This window comes from Pseudorasbora parva, chromosome 16 (genome assembly GCF_024679245.1).
Source record: "Pseudorasbora parva isolate DD20220531a chromosome 16, ASM2467924v1, whole genome shotgun sequence".
In the NCBI taxonomy this organism is placed as follows: domain Eukaryota; kingdom Metazoa; phylum Chordata; class Actinopteri; order Cypriniformes; family Gobionidae; genus Pseudorasbora; species Pseudorasbora parva.
The window spans coordinates 25,578,570-25,605,801 of record NC_090187.1 but is presented as its reverse complement, the minus strand read 5'-3'; the positions used below and the strand labels follow the sequence as shown (position 1 = coordinate 25,605,801).

Here is a 27,232-nt window from a genome sequence, read left to right as displayed (position 1 = left end):
TTTTTTAAAAGGTAAGTAACTGTTTGGATGCATTCATCAACAGAAAACTAATCCTTGTTACAAGCTCAACAGATAGTCTTATTGTTTAAATTTCGTTTTCTTAATTTACCACGAATGCCATGTTTTACCATGCCTATAGCTATCTAGATTACTGCAATGCGAACAAGTGTCTCATAGTAGCCCCCGAGCGAATGCACAGAGTAGCATTATAACAACTTTCATCAAATGTACTTGATAAAACCATAGACAGAAAAAGAAATGGACACAGCGACCCCATAGACTTCAACGGTGGAAAGTGAAGTAAATTAGAAGCACTCACTACCTGATGGCTGAGTGTACTGCGCAGGCTCAGACTGAGCTTGACGACGTAGATGTGACGTAAGCAGCCTGTCTGACAGCTGTAAGTCTTCTAGTAATTTTGGAAAGTGAAATCGGAATCATGTTGTTTAAATGTTTTGTCCCGTTGCTTTTGGCTCACTATCGGCTTCTCCCCATTCTTCCCCCTTGACTTTATCGTACTTTATGTCTCCACATCCACCCGACTGTCTGATAGACAGTAAAAGATTGCCTGCAAGCGTCTCTTCCTGTCTATACGGTAATTTCTCTAATGTGCGACAGAGTCGCGTTGGTTATGACGCAATCGTTAGCCTATTTTTACAAAAACAGCTTCTACGGGGCAATGTGTAAGATACAAGGTAATGGAGCCTTTTATTTGTCGTGCTTCTTAATAAATAAACAATGGACAAATGGAGTCTTTAAACGCCTCAGATGTAAAGTTATTCACTGTCAAAGTGACGCAAAAATGAATGGGAGTCAATGGGATGCTAAGAAGCAGGTGATGGCGTGGTTAGCAATGGGTGGTACGCTTTCCGAGTGCTAGATTACCCCCTTGGATAAAACAGTGCATGACCACAAAAAGCGGAAGCACTTATCTGATAATAAGTCATCAATCTACGCCTTTGTTTTGGATAAGCGACCTCTAGTGGCCAAAAAATTACATAGTCGATTTAAAATGCACTGCACAGCACATGTAATCAATGCATCTTAAAAATGAACAAAAACATCAAATACTTTTAAAAGGAAAATGTTCCAGTTAAAAGAATAAAGATATATTTCAATACACAGATATCATTACTCATGTAACTCTGCTGTATAGCTTGTGTAATTAAAGATGCATTTCTCTCTCTACTGCAAATACAACTCTGGAAAAAATAAAATAAGAGACCACTTAACTGTTGATACACCCATTTTAAGTGGTCCCTTTTTTTCCTTCTCAGAGCTGTATATACTTGATGTGATGAATATATATGATGAATAAATGTCCTTTTTCAATATCAGTCCAGATAATTTTAGTTTAATTTTATTATAAGGAAGTTGGCTGAAGTTGTTAATTCCAGGTGCCATCTGCTGGATTGATGCATTAATGCAACTTGGATTAAATACAATTTTTGAAAATTATTATAAACATTAAAAGACTTTTGGATGTTTAACTTTATATACAAATTATATTTGCTCCCAAAAAGTGGGACATCAGAATTTAAAGTCTGCATTCAAAGAGCAAAACAGATTTATAACATTCAACACAATATGTTCACAATTATATTTTATTCTAAAACAATATCATACATATAATACACAAACAAATTTGTCATGATAATAGGGTAAAATAGATTGTATCTGTTACACCTCAGTTTAGGAAAGCAAACCATTCCAACCAGACATGAAATTCATCAATACATTAAATTTGCATTCAGGAGTCAGATTCAGTCACAAATAATGATAAGCTCAAGAAACACGCCTGAGCAAAACATTTCACATGGCATGACAAACATAAAACACATCAATCATTTTCAACTTTAAATTATAAATGGAAAGAACTTCAGAGATGTTATCATTGCATCTATGTGGCTGAAGAACATAATGTTCCCTTTGACTCTCTCTGACCTATATTAAAACCAGTGTTTGGGGTCACTCAAAAATTTGCCACAAACAACAATGGATTGTGGGGAGTAAACTAACCTAATAAAAGCCTTAACCTTTTCATGCCATTCATGCCATGAGCTTTTGATGTGGGGGATTTCAACCAAAATCCAGAATGAAGTAAACTCATGCAGACAAGGATAATGTTCAGAAGGACAACAGGACTCCACACCACTACAGTGGAAAATGTGATGTATCATTTTACAACGTTGCATATCTATAAGGATTGATGGAAACGGCATGGCTTTGATTCGCCCAACGACTCCACATGTAAAGTCCAGTTCTGAAATATTACTGACCCCATATATTCACCAGTGAGCTCCTTAACAGAAATTCTCAACTAGACAGTAAACCATGATGGTCAGATGTTAAGGACACTAATGCAAAACCAATAACCCTGCTCACTGATCAGGGACTCCAGTGTTTTTGGTTTTGCATGAGGGGTTTCTGAAAAACTGAAAATTCAGAGTGAAGAAAGGTCCTTCAAAACATTTTTCCTCTCGCAAAATGTTTTTGTTGGAATTAAAACAAAAAAAGCAGAAAAAAAGAAACAGAAACTTGCGCAACAAAATATTGTAAAGGAAAGCTAAGATGGGTGCACTGCAGAGTGTTTGATGGTTTCTCCTCAGCTTCCAGTTCTGTTACACACTTAAACATTCTAAAAGGAGTCTCTAGCCTTTCCATTGGTTCATACACATCATCTCGCCTCAATCAGACTCACTAGCGTTTGGAGAGCTCATTGGATAACCAGTCAAGTCCTTCATAGAGTCCAGTGCCCTGTGTAGCGCAGGTTGCTTGAACATACCACTGCAAAAAGCCCAGACAGAGAAAAATCAGCCAAAATGTAAAATAAATGCCTGTAAGTAGGTTGATGCAGCCCACTCTACTTTTTAAATGTCATGTAAACACTTTCAGTTGTGCCTGGCAAGTCAGACTAACAGACCAAGATAATATGATAGTAGCAGCATGTTTACTACTATTCACAAGTTAGGCGTTTTATTTAATTTAAATTTATTCGGCAAGGATAAATTAAATTGATCAAAAGTGATGGTAGATAGATATTTGTTACAAAAGATAAATATTTCAAATAGGGATGCACCGCACATCCACATTTTTTTCACTTCCGATCCCGATACCGATAGCTGAATTTGGATTTCGGCCTATACCAATGCTATTCCGATACCAGAGCTGTGTTTGCTTTAATATTATTATTATTGTTGATTTTATATGATTCTGAAATAAACTCCTCTCAACAGACAAGTATGATCTATGGATCTATGGCTCTATGGATTGGACTTGTTTAGCACATCCCATTATTCAGCTCGATTGGATTGAGATCTGGGGAATTTGAAGGCCAAGTCGACACCTCAAACTCGTTGTGCTCCTCAAACAGTTCCTGAAAAATTGTTGCTTTGGGGCAGGGTCCATAATCCTGCTGAAAGAGGCCACAGCCACAAAGGAATACCGTTTCCATGAAAGGGAGTACATGGTCTGCAACAACACTTAGATAGGTGGTACGTGTCAAAGTAACATCCACATGGATGGCAGGACCCAAGGTTTCCAAACAGAACATTGCCCAAAATATCACACTGTTTCCGCTGGCTTGCCTTCTTCCAATAGTGCATCCTGGTACCATGTGTTCCCCAGGTAAGCGATGCACACAATGAGCCTTGGCCACCCATAACCCTTGGCCACCCATAACCCTGTCACCCGTTCACCACTGTTTCTTCCTTGGACCACTTTTAATAGATACTGACCACTACACAACGGGAACACCCCACAAGAACTGCAGTTTTGGAGATGCTCTGACCCAGTCGTCTAGCCATCACAAAATCCTTACGTTTGCCCATTTGTCCTGCTTCTAACACATCAACTTTGAGGACAAAATGTTCACTTGCTGGCGACGTGATGGAGATATCACTTCATCAGTGTTATTCACTTCATAATGTTATGCCAGATCTGTGTGTGTATGTAGGTACATGTGTGTGTGTGTATACATATATACACACACATATACATATATATATATATATATATATATATATATATATATATATATATATATATATATATATATATATATGCAATTAGGTTCCAAAATGTTCTGCTGGGTAACAATTTGGTCTGAGTTAACTGTATGTTCACATACGCATATATGTATATCCAGGTTTGGAACGACATGAGGGTGAGTCATTAAGGACAGAATTTTTGGGTGAACTATCCCTTTAATTAGATGTTACTCAGATATTGTGCAGTTTAATCAAAAGGTATGACTATGTCGAAACTAGAGAGTAGAGCTGCACGTTGGTCTCATTAGTGTGCATGTGCGTACCGTTCTGCTGCGTAGACTCTGCAACCCGAGTTTGTCTGTGAGTTCACTGACAGCCATGGCATTGGGCAGATCCTGTTTGTTTGCGAAAACCAGCAGCACAGCGTCCCTCAGTTCATCTTCCTGCAACTGCACATATGCACAGGAAAAGACATTGATGAAGCAACTTAAACACATTAAGCAAACAAAATATTTAATAAATGTCCTGATTTTTTGTACAAGGTTTCTGCCATTAGGGACTAAAATGATTACCATTTTAGAAAGCTCTTCTGCAGATTCTGCCACTCTCTCTCTGTCATTGCTGTCCACCACAAAGATCAGACCCTGAGGACACAAGAATAAACAGAAAAAGAGGAATCAGTCTCTGCAGAAACTATAAGTGTGCAGTGAAGCAATATTATTTCATACGATTGCACATCACATTACAAGATCTGACCTGCGTGTTCTGAAAATAGTGTCTCCAGAGAGGACGAATCTTGTCCTGACCACCGACATCCCAAACAGTGAAGCAGATGTTTTTGTATTCAACAGTCTCCACATTAAAACCTGCCCAATATAAACACAGTGCTCAGAAATACACATCATACAATAATAGAACAGTTCTGCTTTTTTATGAAACACTGGCTGAACACTTTAGTGGTGCAAGACCGGACAATCAGGCAATCCCAGAAACCACATGTATGATGACAACCAGTGGATTTTGACAAATCATAAAGGGAGACAAATGTAACTAAAATTCATAAAGTGTGCCCAGTGGATGATGGGATACTCATATGACTGTTGCTCAGACAATGACCTCAATCCACCCATGAGAACAGCTTTTAGATCATAAAGAAGAGCTATGGTGTCACGTTTAACAGTCCTGTCCTCTTACCTATGGTTGGAATAGTGGTCACTATTTCTCCGAGTTTCAGTTTGTACAATATTGTGGTTTTGCCAGCAGCATCCAGCCCCACTGTAAAACACCAAGCGTAAATGATGGGAATTATGTTTCCAAATATATAAGACAGAAACAGCAGTCAAATGTTTTTAAAACATTCAGAAGAGCATGTCTTTAAATGGCCAAGAATATAAACTACACTATTATTCTATAATATTAAACCTACTGGAACATAACATTTAACATGTACTAAAACATGTAAAAAGTGCCAGGAGGTAATAATATACATAACATATACATAAACATACAATATACATAAAATAGTGGTACAATTAGATATAAACATTATAATTTAATCAACAAAAAAAAATACTATGCCTCCAAACCTTTAGCCTTTAAAGCTTTCTTATTCAAAGACTAATGCTGTCTATGTACAGCCTTACTCCGTAAATTTAAGTTTTTATTAATAAACTTGCATTTACGTGAAATTGTTTAAAAAAATGAACTAAATTACAGCACTTCATTCTTTTTAGAATATTCAGTGAAGGCAAAAGAGGTCTTGCTCTTTAGTACTGAATACATTTTCCATAATATATTTCTGAATGGAGAAAAAGCAATACCGATATAACTATGAGTATTATACCATAATACACGTGAGGTGTTTTAATGATAGTTATCAGACAAAGTAGTTCACTACTTAATTAATGCACATGAAAAACAAGACACATTATACTACATTATACAATAAAATAACTGACTTCACTCGAAAATAAAATGATACTAAACGGGCAGTGGCCCATGAACTGCAGTAACATTAACGTTACGTTGAAATTATCACACACTTTCATTCAAATTTAAAGCTTGTAAGATCACATCGCAGAATATTCAGCCTACAAAAAATGTCCACGTGACTTAGCTCAATGTCTACATTTTAAAGAAAAGCAGAAGTCCGTTTTCTTTTTTCTATTCCATCTGTTATTTTCTGGGAATTACAGAATTGCGAAAGTTGGCTAACGCCACTAGCTTAGCTAGCAAGAGACTCAATACTCACCCATAAGAATTCTCATCTGTTTCTTTCCAAACAGCCTGCTAAATAGCGACGAGATGGTTAGACCCATGATGAAGGACACAAATCAACTAAAACTACGGGACCAGTCCTACTGTCTAAAGTTTTTCGTTGTGATGCTCGTCTGGTGTCAAGAAAGCCTGTCGACTCTGCGTTTGCGTAATGCCACGTCACAGCCGGCGTCGTGGAAGATAGGATGCCACGCCACTTCCGACAAGGAGTTTTTCATCAGCTTTTCGAACAGAAAACAACTCATAATAATACAAAGTAGTACACATACATACTTTAAAAAAACAATTTATTATTATTGACTACTATTAAATACTATTACTGGTATGTGTCTTTAAGTATTATTATACGCTGTTTTGGTTTAAATAAAAATGTCCTATTGTGACATTACGAATTAAATATATGGGAATGCATGCTTGTCAGTGCTATAACGTTCATATTTGAGAAGTTGGCATCTCGGCAGCCTTCGTTATAGTGGTGCCAGAATAATTATTCAGTTTACAAAAATGTCTGGTTTAGCATTTATTCAAACGGGATAAATATAAAGCATAACAGTAACCTCTTTCAAAAGTAGTGCAACATCAGCAGTTTGTGAAACGTGAATATAAGAACAGCGCAGTATGTGAATCAACAATGAAATCAAGAAGTCGCGATGTTGGTACATGAGGACTTTTGTTATAGGTTTTTCTCAAATTCGATACAATGAGCAGTTTATGGAATCCGGGCAACAGCCTTATTTCAAAATTGTACATGTAAATGGAACTATATACCATTCTGCTCTAGTGATAATCACTACTAACCTATGTAGTTATCACCGTCATTACAAAAAATACTAAACCAACCTTCTTTTCTCATTCTTTTCTAATTTTTCTCCCATCAATGCACACTAATACATTTAAGAAAGATTTTCAGAATTTATTTTTCACATATTAATGAAACAAGAAAAAAAGCACATGAAAATTATTTTGTCATATAATGCCATATAGTGTTCTGTTTTATACCCGAAGGAACCCTTTAAAAAAAATGTTTGGTTTAATCATGCATCTCGGTATAACAATCTTTGGATAAGAAAGTAAAGAAATAACCATAATAATTCACCAGCATACAAGGTTTCCATTCAGTTTTTATCAGATTTTTATTTTCTCACAGGGATGGACCTTGTGGCACAGTTCGAGAGCAAAAGTAGGGCATTTGCCACAGTAGGGAAGTGTACAAGATCAGAAAATCCTGCTCAGGAAATGGGGACCTTACTGGTTTACTGGAGTGTCCCATACAAAATTCTCACTGTGAATGCATGTTGATCATTGATATTACAGGTGCCAGCATACATAAATCCATTTGACATGAAAAGAAAAAGAAATATGGAGCATATTGAAGAAGCAATTCATCCCTGTCCAATCCACCATTTCTATCCCACCTCAGAAAAATCAAGCAAGGTACTATGATCTGTTCAAATGCTTTCAACTAAAACATTTACTTACACATTGTTCAATGGAGGTATTTTACACCAAAGGCGGTTAAAGATTATTGGGCTTATCAATCAAGGGTGACTTCATATTGCTGTCAATACTTCATGTACCATTTTGTTTCAAACATCTCAAAGAATATGTTGGTGGCAAAGTCCCTGAAACAAGACTTAGGAGGCTTCTGCAACAAAAGTTAATGTGTAGCTTTACAAAACCCCCTGGAATAAAATTAACTGCCATGAAATGGAATGTTCATGGAGCTGCGAGTCCTATAACTCGCAAGTCAGGTTAGGCAGCACTGCAACAGGGATCTTAGAGTGAACGTCAATGACTTCTTCCTGGCATTTACTACAACTACTCCAAACTTGCGTGAGAGGGATGCCTTAACCTGGAATTCCTCCTAAACTTCCTCTCTGTTGTGCCATTATGCTCTCACAGTTATCAAGTAAACGTGCAATTTAAGCATTATCTTACAGTCATGAAAAACAATCAGATTTGCAAGGGGAAAAAATTAAAAGAACATTAGTAGGAATACAGCATAGAAAAGACAGATAAGATAGATTAGACATGATGCTGAACACTTGATAGTTCCTCCACACACACTCGCGCGCACACACTCACACAAGTTCTTCAGGACAGAGTCTATCAACCAACACCTCTGTCTTTCTAAAGTTCACAATCAGCGTTTGGAGAGCTCGTTTGATAACCAGTCCAGTCCTTCATAGAGTCCGGTGCCTTGTGTAGCACAGGTTGCTTGAACGTACCACTGTGGAAAACAGACAACGGACAGTAAAAATGCAGTCACTGCTTAAACAAGTAGATGTCGGCGTCAAGTGAGTGTGTGTACCGTTCTGCTGCGTAGACTCTGCAACCCAAGTTTGTCTGTGAGTTCACTGACAGCCATGGCGTTGGGCAAATCCTGTTTGTTTGCGAAAACCAGCAACACAGCGTCCCTCAGTTCATCTTCCTGCAACTGTATAAATGAAAAGTGTGTGATGAGATGATCTAAATGTCAATCAATCAACACACATTTATACATTACAGGGCTCAACAATAAGAATGTAGTCACAAACCACCTGCCAAATGAATTAATATTGCACATTAGAAACCTAGTATTTTTGTAATTAAAATAAAACTTAGGTAATTATTAACACTTTTTTTCATGATATCTAAAATAAAATATGAAAGTCAATATTAAATAATGGAACATTGAATTATTACAAATTATTTATCCATAAACATAATTTTTTAAAGGTGTGGTGTGTAAATTTTAGCGGCATCTAGCTGTGAATTGCAATCGGCCACCACTCAGCCCTCCCTTTCGAAGCACATAGAAAAGCTACAGTGGCTGACACAGGACAAAAATGTTGCCAGAGAGTTAGTGACTAGCGTTATGTAGAGTTGTTTGTCCGTTTAGAGCTACTGCAGGGTATATACAGCAATCCTTAAGTTAAATTTACTACTTTTTAATACCTTTTTTACTACCTTTAGAATATTTTTTAAAACCATCACGACACTGAATTGTGAAGTGTTAATCAGCGACCTTTCTATTATTTACATAGATTTTGACATATATAACATACAAAAAAGAATAGATTTAGAATCGACACCAGGAGGAAATCTGTTATAAGTTATCATTCAGACACAGTAAAATAGATCTCAACATTCACAAAGGTTGGTTAAGGAGAAGCATTACTGCATACACATTTGATTTCAATTAATAATTGGTTATTCAGCAATTAAATTATTTAGTGTTTTTCCCAACAACAAAACCTGAGCCAAATACTACATTTCTATAACTGTGATAAGTTGTTGAATTAAACAAAATACTAAAAACTAGTGCTGTCAATTGATTAAAAACTTTAATTAGATTAATCACACATTTTTTCTGTGATTAATCGCAATAAAAAAAGTTTTTGTACGTTTTTAATACATTTTTAATATCATAATTTCACAGTTAATCAAATTAATGTAGAAACAACATAAAGACAGTATATTTTAAATACTTGTTTAAATGGCATCTTTTTATGAATGAAGGCTAGTATTACTGATATCAATACAGTTACTGATTATTATTTTTTTACATTCATTATTAGGCTTCAAAAATATAACAGTTTTTAATTTAAGTAAACTTAAAACAATGCTAACATAAACCCATAATAAATGTCATGTTTATTCCTGCCCTTCCTGTCTTAACAGTAAGGAAATATACAGAAATTTAATACAGTTATCAAAGTTATATGCAGTCTGCACTGCATAAACTATAAATTAAATAGTTAATCCTTATTAAAGCTACAAAAGTTATTTAGTCAAGCCCAGCGAGTCATTTTCTCTGTTCCCTTTGTTCTTTAACTTTACTGACAGGAAGCTTTATTGGCTGCTGTCCCTTTAAGAGCAGACAGACACGCGGATCTCACTGTTTATACTGTCTATGGATCGCGCCTCATTCTCTCACAACTCTTTGTTCATTTTAGACTTTATATATATACATCGTTTAAGATTGCTCTTATGAGGACGGTCGTTGAAGATATGCCTTGAAGCAAGTCTAAAATAAAACGTAAGCCAGCCACGTCTGTTGAGCGCGCTGTGCTCTGAGAGGATGCCGAACGACCATCGAATATGACGTCAGCATCAAACATACGTTGAGACGGAGACGAAAGATCTTTGATTATGTGCCCAGATATGCTAAAGCCCATATTTAAACGAACTAACGCGAACGCAGATACAATTTCAATCAGAATAGGACACCTGATAGTCTGAAAAAATAATACCTAATTTGGAAAAAAAATAATACCTATGAGACCAAATTTAACACTTTTAATGGCCTTAAATTTGACCATTTTGATTTAGCACTTTTTAATACTTTTTAAAACCCCGCGGACACCCTGTACTGTAGAAACATGGTGGCACAAAATGGTGATTTCACTGTAAGGGGACTGGTGGCGTATGTAGATAGAAATGGCTCATTCTAATGTAATAAAAACAATGATTCATTACGTAAAGTCTTTATACACCACGGAAAACATAGTTATGTATATTATATTGCTTCTTTCATATGTCCTCATAACCTTTAATCAAAATAATTTATCCTTCCTCTTACAGTGGCATCTCTTCTCTGATGACAAACTACAGTCATGCAGCCATCCAGTCTGTTCACAATAGACAAAACAAAGTACTGCCCTTTCAGGTCCGTAAAGTCATTTTACTCAGATACATCTCACAATAGGGAAGAAACGACTTTAAAAGTGAAAACTTTGATGCAGTATTACTCCCAGAAATTAAATGGCACTGTGCTTTAACTTAAATGAAAATTACATTTAAAAGGTTCCTAACGAAAATGACACATGAACTTTGTCATGATACTTTGGTAAGAAAGCCTCTGCCAAGGACATAAATGCAAAGTAAATGTAAATTTATTCATTGGGTACCGTGATTTCAGTTCAGTTCACTGAAAGTAACAGGTTTTTGAGAATGATAAAGATTTGTTGCAATATCTGAAGATTAAACAGAATGCTTACCATTTTAGAAAGCTCTTCTGCAGATTCTGCAACTCTTTCTCTGTCATTGCTGTCCACAACAAAGATCAGACCCTGAGGACAAGAATTAACAGTTTGATATCCAACAGCTAAAAATAAAAAATATCCTAAAAATGCTTCAAATGAACAACAGTCACAAAAGCAACTGAGTTACAAAGATTACAGGACATCTCATTCATCAATATTTTTCACTTAAAAAGAGACTTCAGATCAGGATGCTGCCAAAGGGGAATGGTGCCTGTAATTGATTTATTATAAGTTGCTTTGTATGAACATATTTAGAAAAGGCCAAGCAGCAACTTTGCCAGCAAAACTCACAAAAATCATACCTGTGTGTTCTGAAAATAGTGTCTCCAGAGAGGACGAATCTTGTCCTGACCGCCGACATCCCACACAGTGAAGCAGATGTTCTTGTATTCAACAGTTTCTACATTAAAACCTGTCCACCAGCAAAAAAATAATACAATTCAAAACATCACTCAAAGCGCATCATAATATCAAATATCTTTGATTGGCTAAACAAGATTAATGATACGCAAACATATCAGCCATGCCGATTCACTAGCCTTCATTCATCGATTACTGTAGCTCGCTCAGAAACAGTGAGTGCGCAACAAAGTTCTACCATATTTTTGGATAAAAAGCTTGCAATAATGAGGCAGACAGCAACAGTTGCTAAGGTAGCATTGGTCAGTAATGTCTTTAGGGCGGGGCTTAGTGATGAGTAAGTTAACAGGAGTATAGCAGCAATCCCACCTTCTGGCAGCTCCAAAACCGACCGAAAAAGCATTGTCAATGGATAAAATATTTGATAATTTGTATTTTATCAAAATTACAGATAATATCAGGAATAAAAAAAATATTTAAAAAATGGTATATGCTGTCAATAAATTGGTTTATGCATCAGTAATATATTGGCAATTGAACCAATCTAGATGTCTGTATCTGTCAAACTTCCGTGAATAATGTCAGTGTCAGACAACACATTACTATAAGTGCAATTCCCCATGAAAACACTTGGTTAAATCCCACACTGAAGTTGTAAATGCAACGGCAATGACATTTCAGATACTGATCATCAGAATGAACAGAATATTAAACAAAACTGATTCAAATACATCACATAAAATATAATCATTAGCTCCTTTTGTCTTACATGAAAATGTAACAATGTGAAAGAGTGATTAGAAAACGGAGATCAAAGTCATGCTAGTGTAATCTCACCTATAGTAGGGATGGTGGTGACAATTTCTCCCAGCTTTAGCTTGTAAAGTATTGTGGTTTTACCAGCAGCGTCCAAACCCACTGAAACATGAATAATAAAACTTTAAGCTGTCGAATTCATTACAATAGTGTGACTTTATTTTTGATGTAATCTAATCATTCAAGCTCTATCTGAAGCTAGCAAGCTAACATTAGCCACTGCTCAAGAAATATGACATTGGTTGTTGAATTTCAATGCGGAAATGATATACAAAATATGCTTTTTTTAATTTACACCCAAAACATATCAACATTGTCTTAGAATTGAATATTTACCACAAACATACATCAGAAACACAGAAGTGTAATGTTACTTGAAACACTCACCCATCAGTATTCTCATCTGTTTCTTGCCGAAAAGTCTCCCAAACAGCGATGAGATAGTCAGACCCATGATGATTTAAAATAAGAACTTAAAGCCTATCAAAAAGCGAAACAATAAAGAAAATGTAATAACGTATTTTAATGAATATTCTGTCTCTTTGTGCTCAGTGTCTCGCGGTCGCTTGACGCGTTGCCACGTAAGAAGAGGAGCCACCGTGGAAGTCTTTGCGTCACTTCCTGCTGCAATCGCATTCTGGGCAGTGATGTCATAATTATTCATAACTTCCGATATTCCTGAAACGCCTCTATCTGATGATAGCATAAAAACTAGACTGACATTATTCTCTGGGGTTTTTTTATATAGTAAAACCCCCATCATCGGGGAAAAGGCGAATTTGAAAGCACTGGGCAACCTTATTTTTGACATTTTTAATCTTAAATTTTCATAATTTTTAAAACCAAATCCCTGAAGCTGTACCCTAACAATCCCTAACAATTATTATTATTATTATTATTATTATTATTATTATTATTATTATTATTATTATTATTATTATTATTATTATTATTATTATTATAATTATTATTATTATTATTATTTATTTATTTTTTTATTATTATTATTATTATTATTAATATTATTATTATTATTTTTATTATTTATATATTACCATTTGTATTGTTATTGTATTATGGTTAAGTTGATTAAAATATATTAAATATTATAGGCTATCACCGTCACCCATTATTTTTGTTATTTCGAAATTGAGTGATCTTTATAGCTAACTATGCCACAACCATATCAGTTTTATTTTTTCACTGTAGGCTATAGCTCTAGCCCTTTTTTTACGGTCTATGCTCTAGCCTGACAAGCCAGACCCACATCAAGATGTTAAATTTGCTGCCGCTAGGGTGCGTCTAGATTTCTAGGCTCACAGTCATGGGACAACTACATGATTTTATCAAACTGTTGCATGTGGCATTTTGACCAGTAGATGTCACTGTATGCTAATTTTAGTGTTCGTGGTGAGGGTCCGAAAAGAGACCGGTACAATAGAACACAAACAGAAACACTGTTTAGTGTTTACAGATTAGTTTAACAATCATATATGGCCTAACCATAATCAGGCTAATGTGTAGGTCTATGTTAAGCATTTGTAAGTGTTCCCAACGATGTTAAGAATTGTATGTAGTAGCCTAATTGGGCCTAACATCTAATAATTTAAGGAACTTGATATTTTGATATTTTATGTTGTATCTCCATGACACAGACCACACAACACATATCTGTCATGTAAAACACATTTGGTTTTATAAGCGAAAACAAGGTTATGAAAGCAATAAGAGGAGCGCGCTGCGCACAGGTGAGACTGCAAGACGCAGGAGTCACATGACCAGGGCTTCAACGTGCAGGTGAGACGTCGGGAGTCAGTCAGTCAGTCAGTCAGACAGACAGAGGCTGTACATGACAGAACACAGAACAACGAGCTGGCATGTAGTTCACGGAATTAATATCTTCATCATGAATGTAAGTGGTGGATTATCAGATGAAAACGAAAAGGTAACTAATCACACTCCACGAGATTAAAATTTAATATGTGAAAAACAACATACAGTATATGTCATTGTCTACAAATTATACGATACAAATTTCTACTCTTAAATATCACAACCAAAAACTAATGTTGACCGTTATACATTGTCATTGAACAACTTTGATGACTGTTAAACTTTCGATTTGATAGGCTACGCCATTTATTGTTAAAATAAAGGCTATATTGACATTCTTTTGTTTTCGTCTTAATTGCAGGCACGTATCACTGCTTTGTCTTGGATCTACGTTTTGACTTTGAGTTTAAGGTGAGAAGTAAAAAGTGGATTCGAATGACGTGATTCCAAGGAAATTAGAAATGTTACATTAACGCTTGCGATCTGCTGTTTTAATTGAAGACTATAATACAGTAAAATGAAGTGAGTTTCTTTTTCAACACGCACTCACGCTCAAAGAGAAACTAAACTTGCAGCTGGAGTTACACTTTTGATTTGAGAGGCAGTAGCATTAAATATGGACATAAACATGTTTTTTAGAAGTAAAAATTATTAATTGCTTTTATAATTTATTGAGACAATAAGGTAACGTATGCAATATGCATATTTAATCTATTATACAGTAAAACATAGTTAAAATTAGGTTAAATTAAAGTATAAATCACTTTAGACCCAATGAAGAGAAGGACATTCTCAGAAGTCCCTGCACAAAGCATCACCTTTGTTTGGATTTTACTTAAAAAGTTAGTTTTGTCTTACTTTCTGTTACCAATTATGATAGGTTTATACTGAATTTTATGTTATATGTCATGTGTGTTTAAAATATAGCTTTGTGACCAAATAATAATTTGTGCTGTCAAACGATTAATCACATCCAAAATAAAAGTTTGTGTTTACATAATATGTGTGTACTGTGTGAAATTATGATGTATATTTGAATATATATATATATATATATATATATATATATATATATATATATATATATAATTGATATTATATATAAATATAACTATTTTATTTATAAATGTAACATTTTTATTAAATATATACATGCATGTGTTTTTATTTATACATAATAATTATACACAATACAAACACATATGTATTATGTAAACACAAACTTTCATTTTGGATGATTAATAATTAATTCGCGATTAATCGTGTGACAGCACTAATAATAATACATTTAACTAACAAAATGGGGTTAATGTGGTAACATCTAAAATTAATTGATGTATCTTAATCTAAATACATTAGTTTACACTGACTGAATTTTAAGGGTTAAATAAGGTAGAAATATGGTTTTAAGATTGCATTTGAATCTTAGGAGCAACAGGGACAGGGAAAGTACAATTCCTAACTTGAATTTTTTTTTTTCTGTTGCAGTCTAATAGGTAGTTGTTCTGTGGTGGTGGTGTCCATTATAAAGAGAAGGCATCTCAATGAACAGGTGAGCAAATGTGAAATTTAATTGACCGTAATCTCGGGGAACAGATCAGAGTAATCCACCAGTTTAGTCTAAATGGGCACATAAAATGCCCACTTGAATTCCATCAGATAATCTGAATTTTTTAATGGACAAATTGATGGATCTGCATTCCCCAGCTGAATCACAGAAGTCTTGCTGCAAAAGTCAATATTAGCTAGCAGTGTGCCAGTATGCACAATGAAAACTAAGCCCTTATGATTACATCATTGCATACATCTCTCTTAATCAGTATAACACGCTTTAGATAACTCTTTTGCAAAGTGCACTAAAACATTTGTACAAAATATTTCTTCAGCAGTCTCCTTGAATCGTGCCTCCCCATTTGCAAATATACAGCGTGCTGTTTAATGTTTCATCACATATACTTGCAGGGGTGCCTAGAACCATTTCTGTCAGGATCACTATCGTCAATGTTATAAACAATTAGCATATAGTTTGGATTGGTGGTATGGTTCTGTTCTGGGCTAGAACTCCCTGGACATCCATGCAGCCTAGCATGGATAAGAGCAGGGAGAGCTGTAATAAACCCCCTAGGGTAAACATAACAGAAGCAACGATGTATTGCTGATAGCATTAATGTCAATATTAAAATGTGCAGTCTAATTCAGGAATTTAGTCTGATTTAGGGGGAATTAGAATGCCAAATCATGACTGACAAAATAAGAGCTGGGGATGGAGGAGGGTAATTAGCTCCGGAGAAGTGCGAAAGCAACTGAATATATATGCATGCATGCTGTGATAGGCATCATATTCATATAGGTTCCCCTAAGAACCTTTGAGCGAACAGTTATTTTCTTAGAGAAGAACATTTTAAAATCTAAAGAACCTTTTCCACTATGAAGAATCTTTGTGGAATGGTTCTTCAAAGGGTCTTCTTTGTTCTTGTATTACAGGCTAAGCCTCTTCTTCAGTTGGCCCTGGCAGATTTCCTGGCATCACTTGTTTTGATGTGCACTGTCATAATTAATTTGCCCAATGAAATTTTGCCACTCAGTGGAATGATCTGCAACAACGGATTGCCTTTGTCTCTGGTGAGAAACTGCAGATACAGAAACATTTAATCATGAATAACTGTTGAAATATTGCATAAGCCAGTATATGTTTATATCTTCAACCGGGATACTAATGTGTGTGTGTGTGTGTGTGTGTGTGTGTGTGTGTGTGTGTGTGTGTGTGTGTGTGTGTGTGTGTGTGTGTGTGTGTGTGTGTGAGACACAAAATCCTATACAACTATACAATGCATTTACTGAATAATGTCTTTGTTATGCAACAACGTCCTTGAACAGCTGAGAAATGAACATCTTGGTAACAGTGAGACCATGGTGTCGAATTGCACAGCAGATGTTTATTCAGTGCTTTGTACGTTTCCAGCATTATTGTGTGTTGCCATAAAGCAATTGAAGAGCCTCATATTTGCACATATAGAACCACGAGGCATGAACTGCCCGAGTCGACACAGTGGCTTTGTTTTTTACAGGATATTTATTTACCAGGCCACCACAATACACATTTTCTTTTTTCAAAACTAATTAAAGCATTGCATTCGGCTTTAAATTGAAATGTCAAACATATTTAAATCAAACATAAGTGCAGTCATGTGGATCTGTGCAGCAGCTGTGATGAACTTCAGTTGTTTAAGCATTAACTCTCTGTCTCTTCCCAGGCCTTCTACTGCGTCTCGTTTTTGCTTGTCATCATTTATGCCTGTGAGTCAGCACTTGCATTTCAAGTATGGAGGGAAAAAGCAGAGCAAGAAGCATTTGACATGCAGGTGAACAGGGTTGCTGCTTACACACACACACACACACACACACAAACAAACACTGTCACTGTTATATAAATTAAATCAATGTCACTGGCATTACGTAACATGACAGCAACCGGTCAGGTTGTGCCACATTCCTTGTGTAGTTTCTTTACTCACTGGCATATATTGTAATTATGTCCGTGCAGTACATATCTTAGAAGTACCCAACAATAAAATGTTTTTTGTTGTGACCTTCAATCATAATAAATAATATTTGAATTCAAGTTAACTCAAGTGTTACTATCGTTAACTAAATCTAAAACCATATTTAAAAAAATTGTTACTTGAAATAAAATTAATGTTAAATGAAATAAAATATTAAAAAGTAACTTATTTTATTTCAGCTAGTTGCCAAGGCACCAATTCTCATTTTCATTTAGCTTAATTTGAGGTACTAAATAATTATGAATAGTAAATAAACTAAATAATTAAAAAAAGTTAACACTTTAGAATAATGGTCATTAGTTAACATTAGTTAATGTATTAACTAACATCAACTAACCATGAGCAGTTCATTTGTTACTGTATTTGTTCATCGTTGTTAATGTTATTTAATAATAATACAGCTGTTCATGGTTTGTTCATGTTAGTTCACAGTGCATTAACTAATGTTAATAAGATTTGAATAATGCATTAGTAAATGTTGAAATTAATATTAACAAAGATAAATGCTATATAAGTGCAGTTCATTATTATTTCATGCTAAATAATGTAGTTAACTAATGTTAACTAATGACCATTATTCTAAAGTGTTACAAAACAATACAGACATATTTAAATAAAAATGCACTGAACACTCAACAAAATAACTAAAAACATTGTTTTAGTATCACTGTGACACTATTATAGTTTTTATTCATATTTTGAATTAGGTTTTATTTGTATATATTTATTTTATATATTATATATTTTAATTATTTTAAAGGTTTAGTCATTTGTTGTGTTTTTGTCCTTTTTTAAAGGTTTCTTTCTTTTTATTTTTTATCCATTTTTACTTCAGTTTTAGTTATTTTGATTTAACTAAATGAACATGATAAATGTTGTCTTGTAAATGTTTTCTTTGTTTTCTAAAAGTTTATTTCAAGTGATGAAAATGGTTTTGGTTTCAATTTTAGTTTTAGTTAACTTAAACATGAACGAAACTAAAGTGAAAAAAGACATTTAAAACAGATTTAGTGTGCTAATTTTTCATTTTTAATGTATTCACTGTCACAGTTATCACGCAGGAGGAAGAGTCTTATCTTTCGCCTTATCTATGTAATTGCCTGGTGAGCAGTTCCATTTAGTTTTCTTTAATGCATTTAATTATGATTTATGTATATATGATGAAGTAACATGATAAATATGATTGCAATCTGTATGTAATGATCTATATGCTTACATTTCTATAGGCTTGTGCCGGTAATTGGATACCTCATCTATATTAATACAGTCACAGTTATGGAAGCTACTCTCACACCAACGAATAAACCAGCACACATGCCTGATATGACACTCGTCAGCAGAGGGCCTTCCGCCAGGTTCTGTAGCAGGTGAGAATGAGTTTCTGTATATGAGCGTGTGAAACGTGCGCATATGTGTGTTATTTAAATAAATTCAAGCCTGCTTCATCTTGCAGCTGCATTCTCTTCCTGCATCTCTCAAATGACTCCTGCGCAACAGTGGTAAGAAAATGATAGACAACAATTAATGCTAAATCATCTCCGGAGCTGTTCCCATTACGCATTACGTCTTTTTTTATCCAACAGGATCTGGGTCATTCTGAGTTCATTCGTGTTTTCACTCTCAGCAGTGTGTTGATCGTCATCATCAGCAGCACAGTGGGTACACACATGTCACAGATCACATCATTTGACATTTTTCATCAATTTCGTCAATAAATTGATGACATTTCTGCCATAAAAATACATATTGGACTTAATACATCATGTTTTGCTTTAAAAGTGTCTTGAAAATAAATGCCATTTTGATATTTTTTTATCTAATGCAATGGCATTCATACATTTAAATTGTCCAGATACTTTTGGGGTCACTGAAGGTGTTGTATGTAAAACATCTCTGTCGTCCTGTAGGTGGTGTATTGTAGGTTACATAGCTGTTATAGGCATTATGAGAACACAAGCATGTTTACAATGTCACAAAGACATCCAGGTGGGATTTGGTCCTCGGCTCGATACATGATCCTTGTTATCATTTTCTGCTGGGCACCAGGTCAGTACAATAGGAATATGTTTGCACACATGCATTAATGTCTATATGAATTTCCTTGAATATGAATGGTTTTATGTCATTTTAAACTAAATTATATTTTGATGATTTATTTTCAGCTCTGGTTCTCATCTGTCTGTCCTTCACACAATCTAAGATAAAACATCTCTTCCCCCTCTATGTTATACAGGTAAAACACATTCTCTAAACTAGAACATATTCTGTTAAAAACTTTTTGTAATACTAGCATGAATATTACCAGGATATTGGCTGTTTATTAGTTCTTATAAAGCACATATTAATGCGTTATTCGGCATGACCATATTCTACATCCCTTAATCCTACCCAATACTTAAACTTAAGAACCTTACTAACTATTAATAGTAATTAGAAGTTTATTGAGGCAAAAGTTGTAGTTAATTAATAGTGAGAATTGGACCCTGAACTTAAGTGTGACCAAACTTATATATATATATGTGTGTGTGTGTAGGTAGGTGTTTAGGATTGTGCATTAGTAAATAGTAATGCATCTGCATTAGTAGGGATTTTTCATTTACTCTTTCTGCATGATATTGTGGTCCAACGCTATCTCACAACCAATTTGTACATATTTGTATAAGGTGGCTAATTCGTACAAACTCACTCATATGAATTCATGCAATTTGTCTAAACCAAAGTGACGGGTAGGTTTTGAGGCCTTAGGGTTTGAGGTTACGTCATTTGTACAAAATCATACAAATTGGGCAACTCATCAAATACGTACGATTTAGCAAAAATCGTTTCCAATTCGTACGAGTGAGCTTATACAAATTCGTACAAATTAGCCACCTTGTAAAATACGTACGAACTGTCGTGAAATCGGGTTGTGTGGTCGCCATAAATGTCATTAAATCTTTGACTCAACTGATTAATTCAAAATGCTGATTAAAGCTCTGTTCACAATAATAACGTTAACTATATTAGCGTCCACACTTACAAACTGCTCTGTTTATTCTAAGCCCGCGTTGCTTCTTTAAATGCTTGAGCTATATCTAACGATATTGTTTCTCTGTGCCGCTTTCATTAGATTTGTGGTGTGGACTCTATGCTTTTTTTTTATTAAGAATTATTTTATCTGTATCTTTATCTTGGTGTGAACGGGTCTTAATTCTTGAATGGAACAAGTGACTGACTGTATGAGTGACTCATTGAGTCATTTACCTAACAGATTCATTTTCAAATGCTCGTTAGCGAAGTAAAAAGACAAATTAAATAGCAATATTGTTGTGTCTAAAATGTTCAGTAGGTTACTCAATATTAACTTCTTGTTTACTGAACTGTTGTTTAAAATCAATCATACTCGCAAACTTGCTTGTTTATATTGTAAAATGCATACACAAAATATATTGTTATCAGTGATAGTGCCTTGTTGTTCAATATCAGATGTTTAAAGAGTACCTGAAAACCATAGGATTAGTTCACTTTCAAATGTAAAAATTACTCCTTGATTTACTCAGCCTCAAGCCATCCTAGGTGTTTATGACTTACTTCTTTCGGATGAACACTGAATAAATATCCTGACGCTTCCAAGCTTTAAAATGGCAGTGACGGGGTCCATTAAGTTTGATGCTCAAAAACGTTCCTCAGTCCTTCATAAACATACTCCACACGACAGGGTGTTAATAAAGGCCTTCTGAAGCGAAGAAAAATATGATGTAAATAAAGTAAAATAATGATGTTATGAAGTAAAATATCTAGCTTCTGCCAGATCGTCTTCCAACTTACAAAAAAGAAAAAGAAAAAAACTGCCACGACATATGACGTTGGATGTAGCAGCAAGCATTTTGAACTGCAAGAGGCAGTTACACTTTTTCGATAGTTTAAAGGGGGGGGCGAAACACTCAGTTTTCAGTCAATCTCATGTCAATCTTGAGTACCTATAGAGTAGCATTGCATCCTTCATATCTCCGAAAAGTCTTTAGTTTTATCATATTTATAAAAGAAATATAGGCTGTACCGAGTCTTTCCGGAAAAAAACTGAGCGCCTGGAGGCGTATCGTGTGGGCGGAGCTAAAGAATGACGAGCACAACCAAAGCGGTGACGTCCTCAAGCGTGGAGAAACCCATGGCTATCGATTGGATTCAGCTAATACGTGATCCAGAATCAGGCTGAATTAAATTGAACAGGAGAAACAGCAACAGCAGGACGTCCGTCTCTGTGGTATGTACTGTATTTAGTGGCCTGTCAACATTTGTGTGTGTTTACTCGCAGTTTATGAGGACATGATTCGGTTTATGGACTATTGTATGCGGCTAAACCTTAGCAGTAGCAAGCAAAACGGTTTTGCACGTCAGACTAGTGTAACGTTATACATAGAACAACAATGGAGTAACCGTTAGCGCATTTGAATGACGAAGCACGCGATCGTGTCGTTTACTGATGTTTACTCACGCGACGAGCCAACAGCACAGACATTTGAAGCAGTTTTCGAAAGCAGGACCGAACCTTTACCGCTGGGACCGTTCCGTCAAAAACACACTTCTTTGGTATGATTTGGTGAAGTCCTGTGACAGCAGTGACCGTGGAAATCCGCGATGTTGTGAAGCTTCCCGTCATTTCTGTGTTCAAATCGGTTCAAATACAGCGCTTTCCCTTCCCGGAATGCTGTGCTGAAGCGATGAAGTCGTTTGATGTCACCCTTAGAAATAAAGTGGAGCGCAGCGCGACCATAGGGCGCGACATAATTGTTCACGGACACGGACGACTGGATCTGCAGCTGAGCGAATGTTTACGGGCGTGCATTTCCTCTCTCGCTCTAGTCACGCTCGCGCACCCTACCGGGAGAAGAGCCCGTACGGCCCATACAAGGACCTTCCGCTCTATTAACGTCAAGCTGACCCATACTCGAAAAAAACTCTCCGAAACTTGTGAGAATAGTATTTTTGACAAAGAAATACTCCATCAAACGTCCAACATTAGTTTTTGAAACTTTGTCTATGTTTAGGATGGGAATCCAAGTCTTTAACAGTGTAAAAAGCTCAGTATGCATGAAACAGCATTTCACCCCCCCTTTAATACAGAAGGCGGTCTGGCAGAAGCAATTTTACTTTATAAAGTTTTAAATACGGATATTTTTCTCCGCTTCAGAAAAGCCTTTATTAACCCCCGGAGCCGTGTGGAGAGCGTTTATGATGGATACATGCACTTTTTTAAGCTTCAAACCACTAGACCCCCGTCACTGCCGTTATAAAGCTAGGAAGCATCAGGAGACGTATTATTAATATAACTCTAATTGTTTTCTTTAGAAAGAAGAAAGTCATATACACCTTAAAGGGGGGGGGGGGGGGGGGGGGGTGAAATGCTGTTTCATGCATACTGAGCTTTTTACACTGTTAAAGACTTGGATTCCCATCCTAAACATAGACAAAGTTTCAAAAACTAATGTTGGACGTTTGATGGAGTATTTCTTTGTCAAAAATACTCCTTCTGGGTTCTTTCGAGTATGGGTCCGCTTAACGTTAATAGAGCGGAAGGTCCATGTATGGGCCGCACGTGCTTTTCTCCCGGTAGGGTGGGCGTGCGCGTGACTAGAGCGAGAGAGGAAATGCACGCCCGTAAACACTCGCTCAGCTGCAGATCCAGTCGTCCGTGAACACTTATGTCGGTTATAGTCCGCGCCGCGCTCCACTTTATTCCTATGGGTGATGTCGAGCGACTTCAACGCTTCAGCACAGCATTCCGGGAAGGCAGCGCTGCATTTGAACCGATTTGAACGCAGAAATGACGGGAAGCTTCAAGGCATCGCTTCAGTCGCATCGCAAAAGTGGATCTCCACCGTTCACTGCTGTCAGGACTTTACCAAATCATACCAAAGAAGTGTGTTTTTGACGGAGCGGTCCCAGCGATAAAGGTTCGGTCCTGCTTTGGAAGCAGGCGGTGAGTAAAACTGCTTTAAATGTCTATGTTGTTGGCTATCGTCGCGTGAGTAAACATCAGTAAACAACACGATCGTGTACAGTTAATTTATCAATGGAGCATGCGATCTATGGTGTGTGTTTAAATACATTTGTTTGGCTGACCAATATTGGTGTCAGTTTGTTTATTGTAAAACCACCCAAACATAAACCTAGCGTTCTCACAAAGCGTTGTTCTATGTATAACGTTACACTAGTCTGACGTGCAAAACCGTTTTGCTTGCTACTGCTAAGGTTTAGTCGCATACAATAGTCCATAAACCGAATCATGTCCTCATAAACTGCGAGTAAAGACACACAAATGTTGACAGGCACTAAATACAGTACATACCACAGAGATACCACATACCACTGCTGTTGCTGTTTCTCCTGTTCAATTTAATTCAGCCTCCGGATCTGATTCTGGATCATATCTGTATAAGTTAAATCTGGATAGCGTTTTCTTCTCCACGCTTGAGGACGTCACCGCTTTGTGCTCACTTGTCATTCTTTAGCTCCGCCCACACGAAAAGCCTCCAGACGCTCGTTTTTTCCCGGAAAGATTGGTACAGCCTATATTTATTTTATAAATATAATAAAACTAAAGACTTTTTGGAGATATGACGGATGCAATACTACTCTATAGGTACTCTATAGAGTACTCTATAATCTCTATAGATTGACCTGAGATTGACTGAAACTGAGTGTTTTCCCCCCCCCCCCCCCTAATTAAACTATTTCAATACAAATTAATCAAAATAAATGAATTAATTAAATTAAAGATTCGGTGCATCGTATCTGTCTTTTATGAATATGATAAAAACGAAAGACTTTTAACACATATGAAGGATACTATACTACTTACTACTTGCAATACTATATACTGCAATACTACTTTATAGGTAATAAATTTTAACATGAGATTGGCAGAAACTGTGTGTGATATGCCCCATTTAAAACCATATGCTCTCTGGGTTTTGTTGTTGTTTTTTGAGAGTTCTAAAAATGAATGCTACTTACATTCCTTTTATTGGTGTGGTATGTTTTCTTTCATGTGTTGTTGTACAGGCGCTGTCAGTGTCACTCCAGGGTTTTCTGAACAGTATTGTATACGCGTGGAGGCGACGCAATTTCAGAGATGCCGTGCTGGGGGAGCGACTGCCTCTCATTGCCTATTCTAACAGAGCCTTCTTTGACCAATCATTAAATGAGCCGTCGTGAAATCACAGTAAATTAATGTGTATGTAAATGCTAGCGTGTATCCACATATGAGTTTAGATAGAACAAATGTTTATTTATTTTTATACATGTATTTGTGATACCTGTTGATAGGCAATTATAATGCTGTCTGCATAACAGTATAATGCATACTTAAAATGTATTTTTTTTAAATAGCTGATCTTGAAAAAGCCAAATTATTACTTGATTATTTTCAAACCATACTTTTTACAAAAGTGATATTGTATGGAAAGTGTATTTTTGATATATCAAAAGTTGAACTGCAGTTTTGTTCAATAAATATCTGCTTAGCCATTTGCCGGTACTTAGTTCTTGACTGAAAGATTTTGTTCTGCTTTATTCCTCACCCAACAATGACAAAGCAACATATACCATATAGGGCCGGTTGTAAAATTTCTCATAAAGCTTGATCCCATAAAGATTTTCAGTACAGAACAGTCAAATATGTACTGAACAGAAGGGTAATGATTATGTCACATGTCACAAAAACATGTCACATGGTGAGTTCACAGCATGCACTTTTCTTTGTGTGCAACCTGAAACCACCACTAATCCAAAAATAAAAGAATAATTAATAAAATAATCAAGATTCCAGTTAGCCTTTGTGCTTATTGCAGTTTTACAAGGGCCATACAAATTCTGAGAAAAAAAAGATCATGTGGTATATTACATAATTAATATTATTACGTAATTAAGGTTGAATTCATAAAAATTCAACCTTATGCAATCTAAAAGTATGGAAACCATGACATTTTTTATCACAAAAAAACTAGTATACACACATAAAGTATAATGGGATCAGCCCAGGTATGGTATTTTTCAGCAGCAACCTCCAGACTCAAAATAAATATTGAAACTGACCTAATTTCACAGTGTTTGCCTGTGTTATCAATATGCCTGATTTATAGATGTTATTAAAGGAATTGCAGTACTAGAAACTTGTCTGCAGTGCAGTCAGAATGTGAACACAATTTTGCAGTATGTTCAGATCAGAATTGCATTTTCACTGTTGCATGTTTATAATTTAATTATTTACAGTAGCTAAGAGACATGGCAATATATATATATATATATATATATATATATATATATATATATATATATATATATATATATATATATATATATATATATATATATATATATATATAAATATATATATATATATAATCATTGAAGTCATGTGTTCCAATCACTTCCATGGCCAAATGTGAATAAAATCAAGCACTTAATTTCATGCTCCCAACTTTATGGGAAAAGTTTGGGCCCCTTCCTGTTCCAACATGACTGTGCACCAGTGCACAAAGCAAGGTCCATAAAGACATGGATAAGCGAGTTTGGTGTGGAGGAACTTTACTGGCCTGCACAGAGTCCTGACCTCAACCCGATAGAACACCTTTGGGAGGAATTAGAGCGGAGACTGTGAGCCACGCCTGACCTCACAAATGCTCTTCTAAAAGAATGGTCAAATATTCCATTCCTAAACTCCTAAGACCTTGTAGAAAGCCCTCCCAGAAGAGTTGAAGCTGTTATAGCTGTAAAGGGTGAGCCAAATCCATATTAAACCCTATGGATATGATGTAATTAAGGTTCATGTGCATGTAAAGGCAGGCGTCCCAAAACGTTTGGCAATATATTGTATGTTACAGTATATGAGTAAGAAACAGGAGGGAAAAAGGGCTTGACATTACTGTACAGTTTGGACCATTTGAAATATGGGACAGGTTATTATGGTTATTATGTCTACAGTCATAATATAACCATAAAACACCCTTTGGCTGCACAGTGATGTCAGACAAAACAATATATGTGGGTGTTTCCATGAGCATTTGGGAAAAGAAAGAAAGTCTTCTGGAGAGAATGGAAATTGGGGAATTTTTTGCAACATAGACCTCTATTATCTATTAACTCATCTGGTTACATATTTACTATATGTTCCTTTTGTTATTAAAAGAGTTTTACATTATAATAATTTTAAAAATACATGTATAACCATGTTTGCATTCAATACCTCATACTGAAAATAAAAAATAAAGATACAATGAAGTAATCAAGATTTTTTTTAAATACATAAAATTAAGCATAAAGCAATAAAGTATCCAGAACATGTGCTCTATTGTGAATATATTCAATACAAACATGCAAATATGGA

At 35.6% G+C, this 27,232-nt stretch overlaps 3 protein-coding genes across 3 annotated transcripts; 1 reads left to right on the top strand and 2 right to left on the bottom strand.

The window, feature by feature from the left end:
- Window positions 1-1,586: 1,586 nt before the first annotated feature.
- zgc:77650 (uncharacterized protein LOC334219 homolog) lies at window positions 1,587-6,447 on the bottom strand. The gene is made up of 6 exons (XM_067420059.1): window positions 6,241-6,447; window positions 5,184-5,264; window positions 4,746-4,855; window positions 4,562-4,633; window positions 4,313-4,438; window positions 1,587-2,787 (listed from the first exon to the last, which is right to left on the bottom strand). The coding sequence occupies exons 1-6, from the start codon at window positions 6,305-6,307 to the stop codon at window positions 2,701-2,703; spliced, it is 543 nt and encodes a 180-aa protein (XP_067276160.1). The 5' UTR covers window positions 6,308-6,447; the 3' UTR covers window positions 1,587-2,700.
- Window positions 6,448-7,380: 933 nt separating this feature from the next.
- arf5 (ADP-ribosylation factor 5) lies at window positions 7,381-13,103 on the bottom strand. The gene is made up of 6 exons (XM_067420058.1): window positions 12,857-13,103; window positions 12,491-12,571; window positions 11,596-11,705; window positions 11,249-11,320; window positions 8,578-8,703; window positions 7,381-8,496 (listed from the first exon to the last, which is right to left on the bottom strand). Exons 1-6 carry the CDS (start codon window positions 12,921-12,923, stop codon window positions 8,410-8,412), a joined length of 543 nt encoding a protein of 180 aa, XP_067276159.1. The 5' UTR covers window positions 12,924-13,103; the 3' UTR covers window positions 7,381-8,409.
- A 1,141-nt stretch (window positions 13,104-14,244) lies between these two features.
- On the top strand, window positions 14,245-25,361 carry si:dkey-30c15.2 (uncharacterized protein LOC558938 homolog). Its single transcript, XM_067419838.1, has 12 exons — window positions 14,245-14,414; window positions 14,664-14,713; window positions 15,791-15,854; window positions 16,787-16,924; window positions 17,557-17,664; window positions 18,916-18,968; window positions 19,092-19,232; window positions 19,319-19,364; window positions 19,449-19,520; window positions 19,773-19,911; window positions 20,028-20,098; window positions 24,910-25,361. The coding sequence occupies exons 1-12, from the start codon at window positions 14,319-14,321 to the stop codon at window positions 25,060-25,062; spliced, it is 1,131 nt and encodes a 376-aa protein (XP_067275939.1). The 5' UTR covers window positions 14,245-14,318; the 3' UTR covers window positions 25,063-25,361.
- The last annotated feature ends 1,871 nt before the right edge of the window (window positions 25,362-27,232 follow it).